Below are 19,743 nucleotides of genomic sequence, written 5' to 3' on the forward strand. Positions count from 1 at the left end.
TTACTGATTACGAATATGATAATAACAATATCATATTGTTTACTCAATGATTATTGCAGGGTTTTGTCGTTTTGATAACAGCTGTTATTATTGCGAAGTCTGATAAGATGGAATTCAGCTGGTGGGTGGAAGTTCCGCATAAAAGTTAAAACTTAGTGCTTACACTGCTTACAGTTATAAACCTATAGTTTACTTAGGATTATAATTATTTTATGTGCAATAGTCGTCGATATAAAAGTTAAAAAATGTCCGGTTTACATAATTAGGAGAAATAATATATACGATATGATGTACAATCAAAGTTTCAATTAGAGCTTTAAAGTTTAAATGTAAATGTAAATAATTTACCTGACAAAATAAATTATTATTACATATTATGTATAATGTTTTTGAATCATAATTTAATTTTTTTTATGCAGGTGACCTACTCAATAATTATAATTATTGAATTTTTTTTAAATATCGGTACATACGCCGGGCATTTTAGGCTTAGGACTTATCTATTATGGACCATTGGACGAAAACAATACATGATATACCTAATTGTTGTTCTGTGATGGTATTATAATCAGCCTTGCCGATTGGGTGGTAATTAGATCATATGGTGGTAATTTCATCTGGGTTGGGTTATAACTTGGATAATAATTAAATGTGGTAATGTGATTATGTGATGTCATCATTGTTCAGTATTAATCACATTGCATCCGCATGATGCATTAAGACGTGTAACATTTAAATTTGTTGATAAATCAAATTATTCGAAGAAAGCAGTTAAGTTTATTATACATTTACCTATATTAATACTATAGGTAGTTATGTAGTACAAATGATCTTACTACCAACTTAATTCTATTCTAAATAAGATGATTTGTATTCCTTATGCTGTGTCACAGCTAGAACTAGATGGGCCCCGGACCCCTGGGTGCAAATTAAATCTGTGGGCCCTTTACATTGGGTGCAAATGTAGGGAGTGCCGAAATAATTTATGGTACACAGATCTGTAGGGGACTTAGCCCCCCCCCCCCATCTAATAATGTAATAAGCTGCATTGCAATAATTTAAATTTTTTACTTTTTAATTATAATACAAATATGATCAATTAAAACTTTAATTAATTATACTTCAACACTAATTGTATAGAAAATTTTAATGACTAATAATAAAGTTGAAGTTGAATAAATGTTAATATAATCGCTACTCTTTATTTATTTAAGCTATTAAACAACCATACTAACATAATATATTATATACTCAAAATATTTAAAATTATTATATTATATATTATTACGTGGGAAATGGGGGTGCTATTATCCTAAAATAACAAAGTACTAACGGCATCATCATAGAATTATGATTTTATTAGAAAAAAAATTGTTATTAGAATAGATTCTTAATTCTTATATTAATTTATTTTATTATGGACCCCATATTAGATATTGAAACGTGGGGCCCTGTTTCAATGAACCACCCGCACCGGGGTTACTACGGCACTGTCCATATGTTAGACATGGCTAATGAGCTGATATCAATTAGGTCGCAGTTGCCAGGTACAGATTTATAAATATTCTGAAATTATCTATTTATACAATAAAAAATTATATTTATACTGTTGGTAATTCATCAGTAATAGTAATAATTGGACTGTGATAACTAACAAATCTTTCTAAGCCTGTTATTGTAATCTTGATTTCTTTTATTAAACTTTTGTTTATTTATTATAAATTACAATAAAGCTTTCAATTTTCTCAATTATATATACTTTTGTCTAGTAGTGTTTTCTTACAAAATATAAGGTCATTGTATAAGATGTTGATATAAATGTATATTGTATATTTGTTAAATTAGTAAAGAAAAGATATCATAATTTTAAAATTATTTTTGGAGTGTGTTTATCATGGTGATAATTTAACCATTATACTATGGTAATAAAAGTTTTGACATCATAAACATTGATTAATTACTGCTTATGATTTAACATAATAAATAATTGTAATGATTAATCAAAAGCATAAAGTAATTTAATTCAATGATCAAAAGGAGGATTAAGGACTAAAATTGTAGTTGTAAAAACAGTGATCAAGGATTTATATATTTAAACTAGCAAGTCATTTGAATAGCTCCATTTAAATTAAATTAAATATTTATTTAAATAATTAATATCATTAATGAATGCATTATTTTAGACAAATACAAAGTAAATAATAAAAATAAAATTTGTCAGTTTCCAAAATTATATGCTCATCTTCTTTTTCCTCCCTTTCCACCTTTTCCTCCGCCTCTTCCTTGAGATTTTGGATTCTTTGAAGATGTAGATTTTGCTTTTTGATTTTTTTGATTTAATACAGATTTCTTTTTAGCCAACATTCTTTTAGCTTGATTTGCCCTAAAAGCAAAAAAAAAAAATGTTGAATAATAATTAATTCAAATAAACCAAGATTTTCCAGTTCTAAATATTTGTAAATATATACACTTACTCGTATCTATACTTTTTAACGCCAGACTTGCTTACGTCTGTAAACTGAGAGTCAAAAATAGAACCTCCTTTCTTTTGCTTACCACTAGCAGACTTAGAAGAAAATTTACCACCTAGAAACATTATATATTTAATATATATAGAATAAAAAAAATAACTTAACAAACCTTGACCAAAATCTGACATTGCACTCATTTTCTTAGGTTTCATTTTATTTTTTGCACTTCTAGCTTGGAAATTAGCAACTCGCTGCATTTTTTTTTGATTTTCAATTTCTTCTTCTTCATTAACATCTTCTTCATTATTTTTCTTTTTTTTTTTAATATTTTTCTCTATTTTAGCTGAAAAGGCTTCTCTTGATCTTTCTAAAAATTCGGTAATTTTTAAATTAAAATTTGTATTTTAGAATACATATCAATACATGAACTATGTTTTATTCAGAAAACCAAACGGAAGGTAAAAACATGATGCTATTCATGGATCTATCCTCATTAAGCTGCCTCCACAAATCAGATTAATAAGCTCATTCCACCAAAATGTCTAATACTTAGTTGCGAAAAGTGAAGGCAGTCTTTTTATATTCTGAATAAGGTATATCAAACTAATAGCTTACTTTTAGCTTCTCCTCGCTCTTTTTGCGTCTGGAACCAATCTCTTTTCTTTTCATCTTTCTTTTTAATAAGACTACCAATACTAGTTTTTGCCATTTTTTCAGTTTTTTCAGCGAACTCTTCTGTTCGACTCATTTGTCGTTCTTCATATTCTTCATGCATTATACATTTAACCTCATTTCTAAGTGAATCTACACGCTCTTTATACTTATCCAAAATTTCTAGAATGCGTAAATAATTTGATAATATTAATTAAATAGTTTATGGTTAGATTATTACTATAAAAATAATTTTAGTAATAATTTTACATACCAATAGGAATAACACGATTTTTTACTGGATTCTTGGCCTTTCGTATGACTTCTTTTAGTACTCTACGGTCTTGTTCACTGGCAATAGATACAGAAACACCAGATCGTCCTGCTCTGGCTGTTCTACCAACTCGATGGATATAATGTTCAACAGTTGGTGGCATAGTATAATTTATAACCTAAATATTAAATAATATAAAACATATAATATATATTTAACTAATTATCTTACAGCTTTCACTCCTCGGATGTCCAATCCACGAGCAGCAACATCTGTGGCGATTAACAAATCAAGTTCTTCATCTTTAAACTGCCGTAACGCTTCCAATCTTTGAGGTTGAGATAAATTTCCATGTAATTCTCCAGCCTAGTAATGCATTAATTGTAAATTATAAATAATATAAATAAACATTATTTTACCTTGAGGCCAAAAAGTCCAAGTAAAATTTTCACTCTGTGTGCATCAGCTTTTGTTCTAACAAATATCATAGTATGATCTCTAAATGTTCGACAAACTAAAGCAGCTAATGTTGCATCACGATCTTGTTCTTTTCCTTGACGTAATCTAAAGCCAATAAAGAGTATTTATTTAAATTACTGACTCAATTATGTCTTATAATTTAAACTGTTTTTATACCTAACAAATTCTTGTCTTAGATTAAAAGCAACATCTGTATTACTGTCTACAAATATTTTAACTGGTTTACTCAAAGAAACAGTAGCAAGATCATTAACAGCATCAGTCATTGTTGCTGAAAACAACATTGTCTGTCTGGTTCGAGCACACATATTAATAATTTCTTTCATTTGGTCAGCAAAATTTTCATCTAACATTCTATCAGCTTCATCTAAAACTAATACTTCCAAATCTGATAATGAAAATGAAGGAGTATTTTGTAAATGATCTAACAAACGACCAGGTGTAGCTATTACAATATCAGGGTTTTTACGTAAAATTGATTCCTGAAAATAAGAATAGCTATAAGAATATCCATCAACAAACCATAATATGTATGTATCTTACTTGCACTTTGAGTTCTAACCCACCAACAGAAAGACCAACTTCAACTGATGTAAACTGTGCAAGTTGCTTTGTAACTTGGTATACTTGAACACCTAATTCTCGAGTTGGTACCAATACTAAGACCCTAACACAATACTACAATTAATTTTATAATATTAAAAATTTTACTACCATTAAAAAACTGATTTACCTTGTAATAGGAGTAAAACCTTTGGGTCTGTATAAAAGTCTTTCAAGAATGGGTAACATATAAGCTGCTGTCTTACCAGTACCAGTAGCAGCACAACCACAAATATCTCTTCCTAAGAGAGCCACTGGTATAGCAGCCGCTTGTATAGGTGTCGGATGAACATAGTTCAATGCGCTTATAGCTTTCATCAAAGGTCTTGAAATATTCATTTGATAAAAAGAAGCATTTTCTTCAAATGGTGGAGCGTCTTCAAAAAATTCTTCTTCATCTTCAACAGTTATTTCATTTTTATTTTCTTCAACTTCTTTCTTTTTTTTATTTCTTTTACCAACCAATTTTTGTCTATCTTTGATACCATCTGTAAAATAAATGGAGTGTGAAATTGAAATTCGTGTTAAAACTATAAATTGTAAACACGTCATAACCTTTTTTGAGTTCGTCTTCAGATAAAGAATCACAATCTGACTGTTCGTTATAATCTTCATGCTCTTCAGTAGTAACATCAGGTAGCTGAAAAAAACAAATTATTTACATTTAAAAGACTTAAAAATCATAAACGAGAATACTCACAAAAGACTTCACATATCTGCGGGATTTTTCTATTTTTTCATCAGTCCTATTGGTACCTTTACGTTTTATATATTTCTGTAAATCATCCCACGTGTCGTGATTATACTCTGAAGCCACGTTCAAGAATTTGAATTCGTCATCAAAATATGAATCACCCTTTGTCTTGTGTTTTTTAGGTTGGTGCTGAAAACATACATAATTAAAAATCTCAACACTTAAGTATATTTAAATCAATCTAGAATTACTTCGACTTCGACATCGGAATCCGACGAAGCATCGATCACATCGTCTTGATCGTCTATTGTTTTGATCATGTCCCATTTTATCGTACACATTTCTTAGTTCTTACTGATCCCAAAATATAAAATAGCTCTTGCCTATTGAAATATGTAATATTCTTTAATACCAATATTAAGTAAAAAATAAATAATGTCTTAGAAAATTACCTTTCTGGCAGCCTAACTTCCACTTAAAAGATTTTAAGGCTTCGTTCCGTATAGTGTTTACAATTTTACATGACCAAAATTTAAATTTGTATTTTGTATTTTGGTATAATGTAAGTTGTAATACGGCACCTATTTTGTTGTCAAAAATCACACATGTCACAAAACCGACATAACCTATAAATGGGAACGTATTGTGATAGTAATGTGATAAAAACCACTGAATTTGTGATAAATAGTGAGAACATTTTTTTTTTAAAACCACGGACTCATCTGAAGATCTCTTATTTTTATCATAGAACAATATATGTTTTTATTGTTTTTAATGTTTTAATAGTTTTATAGACCTTATAGGTACCACAGATTATATTAATTATATAATATAATATATTATAATATTATTATACTATAAGTACCTATAAGGTTTATGGAATATCTAAACAAATAGTAAGTGGCTATATTGTTACTCAATTCTTATTCTTGGCTTCTTGCCTGTTGATTGAGTTAGCAGCAAAGACTATATATCAACATAAATATTTAATAATAATAAATTATGTGATTAGTTGCTTATTATTGAACGAATTGCGGAAAAAAATCCCCAGACCACAATATTTTACTCACAACCTCATGAAAATGGTTGAACATATATTTTTAAACGTTAATTAACACCTACTCACAGTAAAAACATAGCATTTAAAAATATTTCGAATAATTAATGCGTCAATAATACAAAATATAGATAATAATTATAAAATTTTGCTATAATTATTTTTTAATAAAAGGCGGATTAAAAAAATAATAAAATTTATAATAATATAATAATTATCAAACAATAATCATTAAACGTAGGCACCTATTTATCGTAAAAACATACAATAATATAATTGTTTGTAGTTTTTTGAAATTTTCAACAAATGTTTTTATGATGTTTTCTATGTATGAATGTATGATAAAATTTTAAAATTTTTTAGAGCTATTTATAAATCAAACGTTATGATTATGACTTTATATATTAGACAAAAAACTGTTGACATTTTTAAATGTAATTATAACGAAAAACAAAAATAATTCATACCAAAAATTACAAACATTTTCTAAAAATGCAAAAAATTTTCAATTTCTATATAAGTATTGCAAATTTAAAACAAGGTTTCTCATAAGTAGTTGAAAAAAATCTAGAAATCTAAAAAAATATCTATACATCTTTACTCTAAAATACTCTATATTGGGACATACTAGGTACTCGGTATTTTTTATAGATATTTTTAGTTAAAATTATAAGGATAACAAATATTTAAAAATAACATTTTTTTAAAAAACTTTGTTTTTCTAACTATATTAATTTATTGAATGATATAGTATAATATAATATAATATGGTACGTATTTGTAATTAAATATTAATAATGCGGTAATTATAGATACCAATTAACGTTTAAAAAATATTCGTGAATGAGGTTGTAAGTAATATTATAGTCTGGGGATTTTTTTTCCGATTACCTATCGAACGCCTAATTCAGAGACTTGTTGCTACTTGCTAATATTGGCAACAAAATAATACCTTGTAGCTTCATCCATAGTATATGCCATAATATACTATAATATAATTTAAGGAACTCTTACAAGGTTTATACTTTTATCACAGATTATATAATCTATGCTTTTATAAATAAAAGGTAGGTATCTCATAGATCTTATATTAAGTACCTATAAAGTCTATGGCCCTATCGGTAATCTATAAGAATCTAGGACAAAATTTCCAAGGACAGTGACGATCGCAGGGGGGGGGGTTATAGAATAACTAGTTATTTAATAAAATAACGTATTACATACATTACCGCTAACATATATATATACAGGGTGATTTTTTAAGCATGCTCGCCCCATTTTTATGCTTAAATTATGCATATATTCAAATTTTGATTTTTGGAATATTTAAGTGTAGTTAAAGGCGATATTTATGAGTACTTAGATTTTTCACAACTTTTAAGGAGTATCCTGTAGCGATACCAACTTTGGTTTTTCAAATGACAACCTATATATTTTAAAGCAAAATGTGATTTAGATAATTTTTCTGAAAATTTTGACATATTGCAATCAAAATTCGAACGAAAACTTCCAGAGTTATTCTACTTGAAATACTAAGGAATAAGGATAAAAGTCTAATACTTAAATGCCTACGCTGTAAATGGATACACGTACATATTTCGCATTTGTGCTATTGTACACTATTGTTCGGTATTTTATTATAAGTAGGTATACCTATGTTACACAAATATTAACGTTGCCTATAAGGTATAGGTAACATGGATAAAATAAAAAGGATATTATTTTATTCATATTTTCTTTTCTTTTGAAAATTGTCAGATGCAATATTTGGCCATTTAGTAATAAGTAGTGATTATTAACAAATATTTTATTTTTATATTGTATACCGAATTATAATTATCGTATCCATTTACAACGTAGGCATTTAAGTATTAGACTTTTATCCTTATTCCTTAGTATTTCAAGTAGAATAACTCTGGAAGTTTTCGTTCGAATTTTGATTGCAATATGTCAAAATTTTCAGAAAAATTATCTGAATCACATTTTGCTTTAAAACATATAGGTTGTCATTTGAAAAACCAAAGTTGGTATCGCTACAGGATACTCCTTAAAAGTTGTGAAAAATCTAAGTACTCAAAAATATCGCCTTTAACTACACTTAAATATTCCAAAAATCAAAATTTGAATATATGCATAATTTAAGCATAAAAATGGGGCGAGCATGCTTAAAAAATCACCCTGTATATATATATATATATATATATATATTAATTACAAAATGGATCGACGCACAGTATACGTACACGCACATTTTTTTTTTAAACATTAGTTAACATAAAATAGTTTAGGTAGTCTTTTCTTTAGCACATTATTCCTGTATTTATAAAAACAAATTGTTTTACATTTTATTTTATATTTGACTATTTGACTAATGCTTGTGCAGTATATTTTGTTATATTATTATACTACTAACGTAATTAATCATACTGTAACCAAAAAATACTAAAAGCTACTTTTCTATTGACATTTTACATTCAAATTAGGAAGAAATTACATAATATTATAAAACCAAGTTATTTTTTTGTAATTCAAAAATATTATTCCGAAGGTACTTGAGACATTTAGGGCACATAATTATAGTTTATATAATTAACACACAATTACATATTCATCAAATGCAATTTTTTGGGGAAAAATCATTTTAACTTACTACAGTACAAATTTCTAATAGTAAATTGTAAAGTATATTACTTAAACCTGAATTTGATTAAAATATCATAAAATGTATTTATTATATAATATTAAAGACCGACTTCTCAGATTGATTTATTTGTATAAAATGATTATAGAATTTAAATTTAACACAACTATTATAGTGACTATCTGGTCACATAACATATAGCAGAGCATTTTACCCACTTAAACAATTTATTTAAAACGTTTTTTTCTTGTATTTTCAATCAAACTAAAGTAGATCATTAAATATTGTATAAAAAATTTAAAATAAGCAATAATCTAAATCAAGTATCAAAAAATATTATAGACAAAATTTTTTTATGTATTTTAAAAATACATTCTTTGTAAATTTATTAGTACAAAATATTAATTTAATTGTATTTACAAAACGAACTTGTATTCAATTGCTATTATAAGCATCGAAATAATTATATAATTGGACATAAATAACCATTTTAAACAATATTATATTTTTGTATGGCTTCCATGAACCATGAAATATGAAAAGCTTTTAAATGTTTCATATTGTACTTTATAAGCCTATTTGAATCTATTGTATATAATATGATGTTAGAAACATGAAACAACTGATCATTATTACGGCAGTGATATGGTATTATATTAGTTGGGCAATCTTCTGGATTTGGCATACGTATTAATAGTTTAGCTCCGAATTCAACAACCAGTTTTTTTAAATTTTCAAGTGTAAACTGATTCCAACCGCTACTTCCACATAAATGTATGTTCATTCCATCAAATAATTTTGGTAACTGTGTAACAAAAACAAGTAATAAAAAAAATTGAAATACAATACGATTCTCAAGTTTAAAAAGATATCAATTTATATAACCCAGTTAACTCGCATATTGAGAAATTGTCACCATGTTAACCCATAACTACACCACTGGTAAAAAAGAAGTATGAGAACTTTTAGTTTTTTTTTTCAATTTTTATCAATACATTTTTTAAGCTCTGTGAATAAAAGGTTTCTTATAGTAATTTTAATTAGAGAATTTAAAAAAAGTTAAGTTTAATTCATATAAATGTTTTATGTACATGTTTTTTAAAAAAAAAAAAAAAGATATTTTAAGTTCAAATTTGTTTGAAATCAGATAGTTAAATGGAGAATAACAATTCTAGCTACTTTTTTTCAGAATTTAAAAATATTATTAGTGGGTAGTTACTTGAAATTTTTTAAATATATCAAATATTATATTATTATAAGTATTTATTATTAATAATAAATTATAAATATTATTACATAACAAAATTGTGCATATTTGTTTCTGATATTATGTATCAAAATTGAACATATTAATTATATATATTAATATATTATGTAATTTAAATGTAACTTATGATTTAGAATCAAAAAAATTCCACTAACCAAATGTTCATATTTTCGAATTAGGTCTCAATCAGTTTGGATAGATAAGGTTTAACTGCAGTTCTAATTCTCAATTCAATTTTTAAAAAACATATTTTACTTGAATTTGTAAAAAAGTTACTGTTAATAGTTTTTATATACTATATCTTTGAAATCATGTATCAAAAATTTTTTAAGTTTCATGAGAGATCATGTTACTATTTTGGATTTGAAAACTTATTTTTCTTCATCAGTATTTAAATAGTATTAAATTATTTAACAATGTATCAGTTAAATTAGCTTTATATTTACCAGTTTTTGTTTACTTATTCGTGATATCTTTGGGCCATTACAATCAGCAAACAATGTTGTTCCACCGACTTCGTAATTTTCACATTTCATAAGTTTATTTTGGTCTAATGAATCAGAAATCCCTAATAAAAGAGTAATACATTGCAATAATATAGTTTATGATTAATTATGGTACATTTTTAATTGTTACACAGTAATATACAAGTCAAGACGGAAAATTCAACCATAACATTTTTGAATAATCTTTTATTATACTAGCATGCTAGAAGTTGAGCTTATACATGAATAAACAAAATCTATTAAGACTAATAAATGAAAAAATTTTCTATTATTCTTTTGAACAACCAGTATAGGAATCCAAAAAAAGTTGCTAGTAATTTAATAGCAGTTTATTAAAATGTAGTATTTCTAAGAGGTTTAAAAAAATGAAATATACTTACAGTTTTCATTAATTATAAATAATCCATTTGCTATGCCAGTTAAACATTCTAAATTAACATCACAAGTATTATTTTCTGTTTTTGGTACAATCAGGTGAGTAACTTGAGAAGGTTGCTTTTCTTTCCTTTGAGTCACAAAATTACATAAACATATTTATAGTAAAACCAATAAAAAAAAAAAAAAAAATGAAAAATAAATAACAATAAACATACAAGATACTTTTGACTAATTTAATATTGAATTGTTTACAAAATGTGTTCACAGTTGCACTTTTCAATGAAACATTATTTAGGACTATGACAGTTTCATCTAATTTATAGTTAAAATTGCAAATTTGTGTTGATTTACACAAAACTAGATTATCCAACAGCTCAGATAATTTTTCTTTATTAAGACATCTAAAACATTTTAAAATTATTAAAATAAATTAAGATAAACATAACAAGATGATTTACTGAACTTTTATTTACTAACGACTGTACACTCTGGCCCACGAGTGATCAGTATTTAATTAAAGAGCTACACAAATATTATTGAAAATATCACATAACACTTTAAAAGCTTTCAGATGAATAAAAAAATAATAGATTCAGATATTTATAGAAATTAAATATTTAATCTTTAAAAAAAATTGTTAACATAATAACTAGAATAATAATTTAATTATTCATTTCTTACTAAAATTAATTTTTACCTCGCATTATCTCCATACATATTTATAAAATTTGCATCGGCTCCATAATTTAGAATTGTTTTAGCAATTTCAAAATTACCATACTTTATAGCTGTATATAATGGGCTTTCATATTCAAAACCAGGAACATTTAAATATGCACCAAACTTGATCAATTCTTTCACAATATCTAAATTTCCAGATTTCACAGCTTCATGCTTTAAATAAAATTGTGTGAGCACTGTTTGTATATTATAAGGATAGAATAAATTTTATTAATCAAAATTAATACCATAGGTGTCCATCCAGCATTATCTTTAACATTAGGATTGAAGCCATCTTCAAGCAATGATGTTACCAAATCTAATTTTCCCTAAAATAGTAAAAAAGGTAACTTTAACATAGTTTAAAATTATAAAATAGAATTAACAGTATATAACGACACTTATTTTATTTCAAACTCTGGTCTTAACATAAAAAAAGGATAATAGATATCAGAAAATAATTAAATTTTTATACATTTTAGACCATCATTAAGTTCAAAAACTAAACAATTAATATATGAATATAATATAATAATATTTGTGTTTACTTGATCACTTTTGACACTTGGCCAAATTTGTGCTAAAGTGAAGAATTATAACAAATAGCAATTTAGAATATTTTTCAAATAAAAGCATTCATTTTCTAAACAATTAAAAAATTTAATGGAAACTCTATAAATGTTATTTTTACCTTGGTACAAGCTGAATGTAATTTTGTTTCTCCTTTACTATTTCGACTGTACACATTTTTTCCAACTTGTTTTATAGATTCATTTAATACCTTGACTGAATTTTTCTGAAAGAAAAATTATTATGCATTTGAATTAAGAGGATGTTGGCGCATATTTTTCTTTCTCTCCCTCTGACTAACGAGCAACATACCAAATTTTACTTTAATAATAATGATTAAAATCATAATAATTTATAAAGTCAGAGTGAAATTACTTCTAATAAAATTTAAAGGTAAGATTATAATTATAATCATCATTGTAAACATAAAATTTGAGATGCTGAATGTGGGCCAGTGAGAGAAAAAATGTTAAGATATCCTCTTGATAACTGATAAGTAATAACCAGGGTTGGGATTTTATAGCACTTAAAATTGCATAAATATGCGCTATAATATGACCTTAACTATCGCTAAATATGCGCTAAAAATATGCAATAAAAACAACAAAATATGCAAAAAGGTAGGTACCTATATAAAATGAATTGACTATAGTCTATAATACAACGTTGATAATCGGCGATTAATAATCGCAGTAGAAATCGACAAAAAAAAAACCAACAAAATTAGCAGATAACAAAAATTAGAACCAAATACCTAAAACTAAATTATCGTAGTATTATATTATACCTATATATTAACGCTGTACGGCATTGCATCATAGTAATCGGCCTATTTACTTAATCTATAGGTACATTTACAATTTATTTGATAATTCAATTGAGAAAAATCTAAAAACATGTTTACTAAAATATAATTTCATAACATTTTGACAGATTTTGATTCAAAAACAGGTAAAAATGCAAAAAAATCTCAAAAAACCCAAAAAAAGCAGTAAAAACTAAAAAATCGTAAAATATGCAAAAAAAAGCAAAATAAAATTTTTAATTTGAGTTCTCTGTATCATGAAACACATTTTTAGCTTACTCTGCTATTTTTTAAGCATCTCATAAGAAATATGCAAATGCTATAAAATCCCAACCCTGGTAATAACATTTAACTTTTGTCATCAATGATTATAAACTAAAATTCTATAATTGAAACTTAAAAATAATTAGTTGTTCAAATATTTTGTTTTGAATTACAAACATAATATAATGTTAAGTACCACTATGACTTAGCAGTATACTATTAAATAAATCAAATTATACAAGGGGGTTCATTCAAGTATCTATACTCGTTTATTTTGAAAAGTTTTGAACTTATAAAATTATTATTTTTTTTAACTAAAATTTTTTAAGTTTTTACTTTTTAGAATAACTTGATTTCAAAACATACATTTTTAATTTCATAGTTAAAACAAAATATTTATTTGAATACTTCAGTACAAAAAAATCAAAATTTTGGACAAGGATGTTATTTAGTTTTAAAAATTATTTTTAAATCATAAATGTGTGGCACAGAGTGGTTCTACTATAAATGCTTTATTATTCTAATAACAGTCTAGATTGTATTTATTAAGCTTAACAGACTTAATTTTTCGGCAGAGGCCAGATTGTTACCCTCTGAGGTTACTCTTATTTTATACAGAGTATAGACATAATAATATAAAGCATTAATAGACTTTAATAACTGCAAAACTTAATAATTAATTAAAACATACATTGTTATTGATATTATTTTTTCTTTCCACATTACTAGGAGAAGGTTTTTCTGTTTTCTTTTTTTTTGATTTGTTTTCAGAATCTGTTCCTGAATTTGATCTTTTTAATAGTTTTGTAGATGTTTTATTTATTTTATCATTAGTTTGCTTATTATTGGCCCGCGTACATCTAATAGATTTTGTAGAAGTTTCCAAACACATATTTGATGTTTCTTCACTATTAGAGCTTGCCTGAGCTGAATACAATTTATCCTATAAATTTGTAAATTTTTAAATTGAATATATATAAAATAGAGTAAATCATACCCGAGTAGATTGTCTCTGTCTTAGATATTTATAATATATCAAATAAATATTATACATTCTTAATATAGTTTTTTTATAATTAAAGTTCATAATTTGTAGAAAAAAATGTATCCTATGCTTGAGCAAAAAGCCATTTTTATAAATATGTATTACATATTATATTAAGTTTTATAAACTAGAAATTATTCAAGTGCTTTAAGTTATAATTTATTAAAAAATTAAAATTATAAATCTTTGCTTGAGCACAGTTGACACTTTCTACACATTTTCTTTATTAAAGTATTAACTACAAATTATACTCTGTTGTAAGAATTTGGAACAAAAATTTAACTTATTAGAAGAATGTAAGACGACAACAATATATGTGGGTATAACTTCCTCTTAAGAATAAATCTTGGTGGCCAAATTATGCACCTGTAGAATACTAAATAGCAGACATATAGTCTTACAGATGATTGACTCAGTCCATGGCGTATATTTATGAGTTGTGGTGGGGAGTTCCCCAACATTAATTTATATTTACGCCACTGGACTCAGTAGTCAGTAGAAATATTGCCTGAGCGCAGTCTGACAAAAACTGTTAACCACCAAGATTCCTTCTAACTCAATGTGAATAGAATATAGTGCATACCTCATTCACAACCTTGTCATTTTTATTATTTTTTATGTTGTTTGATATGTTTTCTTTCACACAACCAGAAATAAATGAATTTTTGAATTGAGACTCAGTTAATATTGAATCAACTGGTAAAATATTCACCACATTTGAATTGATCTTAAAATTAATCAAAATATAAATTATAAATGTAATAAATATAAGGTATGACCCCTTTAAAAGAGATTCAGTTAATTAGAACCACCCAATAAAAAAGTTAAGTTTTAAAGCATGTAATTAACTATGAAATTCTTCAGTTGTGAAGGCTTTTATTTTTTATGGTGTTGAAGCCCTCACAACTAATCCAGCCCTGTCTGTGGATAGTGTGACGTGAAGACTACACAGCTAGCCATGATGTGGGCAGTCAACAGTTCGACCTGGCATAATACATAAAATATTACTTTGTAGTCTCTCTCCACCTCTGTTCCAATTGTTCCATCTTTCCTGTCAGACCTTCTTAGAGGAGGTAGCAGTGAGCTAAATATACTTTAACTTTCCAAAATGAAAAGATATTGATAGACTGATAAGATCATTTCAATAAACTAATACGAAAAAAGGAAATAAATATATATCTCATTTAATTTAAATACCTCATCAATTTTTTTCTCATGATCATTAGTTGTACTTATTGTAGAGTTATGTCTTGGAGATGCTATTATTTGATTTTGATTATTTTTCTAAACATTAAAAATATATATAGTTTAGTAATATGCATGGCTCAGAAGCTAAAGAAGTAAAATAAATGTAAAATATAAACTAAATAAAAATTGCATAATGTATATGAAAAAATTAAAATTAAATTCAAATGCCAAACTATAACATATGTACCATAGAAATTTCTGTCTTGTAATCATTATTTGAACTTTCAGGAACATCATGTTTTAAAAAAGTTGCATCTGACCATGTTCCTATTTTAATTTGAGTATTATTTACCTAAAATATTTAATATAATTTACTGTTTAGAAAATATCTCCTAAGATTTAAAGTAATCATAATTAATACCATATCAATTCCTTTCTTGTGATTATCAGTTGAATTTTCAAGAGTATCATGTTCTGGAGAAGATATATCTGGTGATGTTATTATTTTATTTTGAATATTATTTACCTGAAATATTTAATATGATTTATTGTTTGGTAAATAATTTATAAGATTTAAAGTAATCATAATTAATACCATATCAATCCCTTTCTTGTGATTATCAGTAGAATTTTCAAGAGTATCATGTTCTGGAGAAGTTACATCTGGCGATGTTATTATTTTATTTTGAATATTATTTACCTGAAATATTTAATATGATTTACTATTTAAAATTATGCAAATAGTAAATAAGCTATAATATAATCATAATTAATACCATATCAATCCCTTTCTTGTGATAATCAGTTGAATTTTCAAGAGTATCATGTTCTGGAGAAGTTACATCTGGTAATGTTATTATTTTATTTTGAACATTATTTACCTGAAATATTTAATATGATTTATAGTATACAGTTAAGTGAATATTTAATAAGCTATAGTATAATCATAATTAATACCATTTCAATTCCTTTCTCGTGATTATTAGTTAAATTTTCATGGGAATCATGCTTGGGAGAAGTTATTTTTGGCAGTATTAATTCATTTTGAGTATTTTTCTAAACATTTAAAATATAGTTAAATAATAAATAATAAGTTATCAATTATTCAGCTGTCAGAATATTAAATACCATAAAAATGTCAATCTTGTGATCATTAGTTAAACTTCCAGGGTAATCTTCATTTTTTAGTGTAGTCATATCTGGCAATGTCATTATTTCATTTTGAGAATTAGCTACAGACCTTGATTTATTATTTTGTTCATGAGAACCTGTATTTTCATCAAGTTCTTTACAATGTAAATTATTTTTTGTACTTTGTCTATTATAAATTGTTTTGAATAACTGTTCTTGCATTTTTTCATTAGATTTTAATGATTCTCCATTGAAGTATTTTAATCTTGAAATCATACATATCATTAAGTAATTTTCAAAAACCATAGTAAAATATTAGGTTAGTATAAATTTCTCGATCTTAGAAGCAAACTAAAGTCACTTGTTAACTCTTGAGAAAATTGTAGTAACCACTTAAAACTAGTACCAACTGTATAATACTAACAATTTTAAATGTTGCCATAATTTATTTTTACCTCATTTAAATAAAATGTATGTTTAATTTGATTTTAGATTTTAGAACTTTATGAAACTTTATTATTAATTTTAAAAGTATGTTAGCGGTTACAATGTAGGTACTTAATAATATTATATAAATATTTGCATTCATTGTGTTTAATGTTTCCTCAAAAATATTAATAAACATAACAAAATAACATACTTAAGATCAAGCCATGATATTATATTTTCCATGTATGTTGCAAACTCATAATGTCTATATTTTAATTCTGTTTCACGATGATAACATTCAGTTTTCAATATGCGGTCTAAATGAGGAATTGTCATAACTTTATCACTAAAATTAAATGAAACAACAATATATACCTGTTACAATTAAATAATCACATATTTTACAGAATATATTTCTGTATTCTTTCTAGTTTAATACAATGTATGTCTATTTTTGAAGCATAACCCTCTATAGGTTTCAGTGGCGGGGGGGGGGGGATATATCCCCCATGGGCTTTTTTTTTTTTAGTCGACTTTAAACATTACTGAAATTTGGATTTCTAGTTCATCAAAATAATGTGTAGTTAATGAACATACATTGAGACATTCCATTAGCTACTGAACATATTATAATTAACAAATTTACTGTAAAAGCCAGAAGGATGAATTTCCGCCTTGACAAATTTTTTTTTTTTGTATTATAATAAAGATAGAAAATAATACATTTTTATTTATGAAATCCCCTACCCATACCAAATTCCTGGGCACGCCACTGATAGGTTTCCTGCTTGAATTTTTAAACCTAAATAATTCTTTGAATACTTAATAAAAATCGACAATTGAACTTTTAAAATAAATAGGCAATATAAATTTAATATTAGTTACCAATATTAAACTTATTGAAACAAAAAAAAGAGAAGACATTGTTTAAAAATTAATTTTTACCAAAGTTCAATTAGTATTTATAATAAAATAATCAATAGATTAGAACTTACCAATAAAATGCTCCAAACGCATATAAAAAATCATCTCTGATATATTTATCATAGTTAGTCTTTAAATATTCAGAATTATATAAGTAAATTTCACTCTCTTGTGATGTCTTAATTCTTTTTATACATTGACTCATATTGCTAACATTGCTCTCTGTTGGAATCAACTTAGCCTATAAAAATAAATTGTAGTTATTTTAATTTTACACAATTAATATGTAAATTATAAAAAAGAAAAATTCTAGAAAGTAAAAAAACAATTTAGGATATAATTTTAGATATTATTTATTCAACAATTTCAGTGATTATTGAACAAACATAATTTGACCTAATATTTCTATCAAAAAGCATAAATGGAGGAGACAAGTATGTAAGAAGGTAAGGACATAGTAGATTTTTTAATCACATTGAATTATAGCCTAGAGAAAGATTAATAATGCTTCACATCCGGTATCAATCTGTTGTCAAATTTTATCCAGTTATCGCTAAATTTAGATGGAGCTCGGTAAATAATAGACTTTAGTATCAAATAAAATTGAACATCGCAAATCCTCTCCACTTTCTCTATATATGTAATCATTAGATAAAGGTATCTAACTATCTACACTAAAATAGTAAAATTCAGAGTAAAATTAGCTCTATTAATTATTACCAATACTCAAGTCGGGAAGTTTTCCTTTCAAATTATACATCTATCTCTATACAGTTTTGCATATCAAAATTATTTTTAAATACATTAAGCCAATTTAAATGAAATATTTATGGAAAAAAACAAGACTTATGGCCTAATCGTTCAATAGCGAAGACATCACTCTATCGCGTTATTATTTATTTTATTCATTAATTTGTGTTTGATGCGTTAAAAAATTATTCTCAGGTAAATTATAAAGTAATTAATAAAAAGCTTTTTAATCCAAGGATTACAAGACGTCAATTTAAATAGGTACTTGTGAAATACATTTTCGGCACAAAAACACTAAACAGTGCCATCAATCACCGCAATGAGGACCACGCGTGATACAACTTACGTTACATTCAGTGGTCTGTCCATTGGCCGCTGCTCTCGGCTTTTCGCTAAGTGCAAACTCCATTACAGCTTAGCTTACCACGCAAGATGTCAAGACGAATGTAGAATTAATGTAACAGAATCATGTGTACAGACGTAATCGACTGTAGAAGAGTGAGCCCGAGATTATGAGCATATAGTATATTAGTGTGTAAAGATAGTTAAGAGTGTACGACTACCAAATCACCATAGTTTAGCAGGTACTTAATCATGAATGTACGGTTTAATTCAGGAATTAACTGAGAATATTATACTATTGTATTGTCATTTGTCTCTAAAAACAACAGAATTCCTTGATTTAATGATTCATGAACTTTTAACAGTTGATCGTCATTCGCCAGTTCGTGAGTTCGTCACTGTCGTCACGGTTACGGTTTATTGTTGAAACTTGAAACTAGTTGAAACTTAAAACCACACTAGTACACTACCACGGATAAATATATATTTTTATAGAATATAGATTAAAGAAGAAAGGAGTAAGGACGGAAAATTCAAATCGCGGGAATTTTTT

The 19,743-nt window shown here is 26.0% G+C and overlaps 2 protein-coding genes and 1 long non-coding RNA gene across 4 annotated transcripts; 1 reads left to right on the top strand and 2 right to left on the bottom strand.

Annotated features, from left to right (window-relative positions):
- The first annotated feature begins 113 nt into the window (after positions 1-113).
- LOC149055852 (uncharacterized) lies at positions 114-3,989 on the top strand. 2 transcript variants are annotated; one of them, XR_016191343.1, is made up of 3 exons: positions 114-770; positions 1,434-1,547; positions 2,915-3,989. It is a non-coding gene; the product is annotated as an uncharacterized LOC149055852 (long non-coding RNA). The 2 variants fall into 2 exon arrangements; XR_016191342.1 differs by lacking the exon at positions 114-770 and having other exon boundaries at positions 782-1,547.
- Rs1 (Dead-box helicase Rs1) lies at positions 2,123-5,786 on the bottom strand. The gene is made up of 14 exons (XM_015524956.2): positions 5,626-5,786; positions 5,425-5,556; positions 5,180-5,362; positions 5,035-5,119; positions 4,610-4,967; positions 4,420-4,543; positions 4,033-4,358; positions 3,816-3,960; positions 3,628-3,762; positions 3,397-3,574; positions 3,087-3,305; positions 2,641-2,838; positions 2,475-2,586; positions 2,123-2,383 (listed from the first exon to the last, which is right to left on the bottom strand). The coding sequence occupies exons 2-14, from the start codon at positions 5,512-5,514 to the stop codon at positions 2,239-2,241; spliced, it is 2,298 nt and encodes a 765-aa protein (XP_015380442.2). The 5' UTR covers positions 5,515-5,556; positions 5,626-5,786; the 3' UTR covers positions 2,123-2,238.
- Positions 5,787-9,207: 3,421 nt separating this feature from the next.
- Positions 9,208-19,656, bottom strand: LOC107173834 (uncharacterized). The gene is made up of 19 exons (XM_089227946.1): positions 19,195-19,656; positions 18,170-18,339; positions 17,386-17,520; positions 16,743-17,010; positions 16,572-16,670; positions 16,391-16,495; positions 16,210-16,314; positions 16,036-16,140; positions 15,862-15,966; positions 15,624-15,710; positions 15,010-15,153; positions 14,073-14,324; positions 12,434-12,538; positions 11,991-12,071; positions 11,720-11,916; positions 11,238-11,423; positions 11,025-11,149; positions 10,585-10,706; positions 9,208-9,676 (listed from the first exon to the last, which is right to left on the bottom strand). The coding sequence occupies exons 1-19, from the start codon at positions 19,255-19,257 to the stop codon at positions 9,362-9,364; spliced, it is 2,769 nt and encodes a 922-aa protein (XP_089084072.1). The 5' UTR covers positions 19,258-19,656; the 3' UTR covers positions 9,208-9,361.
- Between the last annotated feature and the right edge of the window lie 87 nt (positions 19,657-19,743).

Source organism: Diuraphis noxia, unplaced genomic scaffold (assembly GCF_037042655.1).
Source record: "Diuraphis noxia isolate RWA-SAM2 unplaced genomic scaffold, SU_Dnox_SAM2 contig0004, whole genome shotgun sequence".
Lineage (NCBI taxonomy): Eukaryota > Metazoa > Arthropoda > Insecta > Hemiptera > Aphididae > Diuraphis > Diuraphis noxia.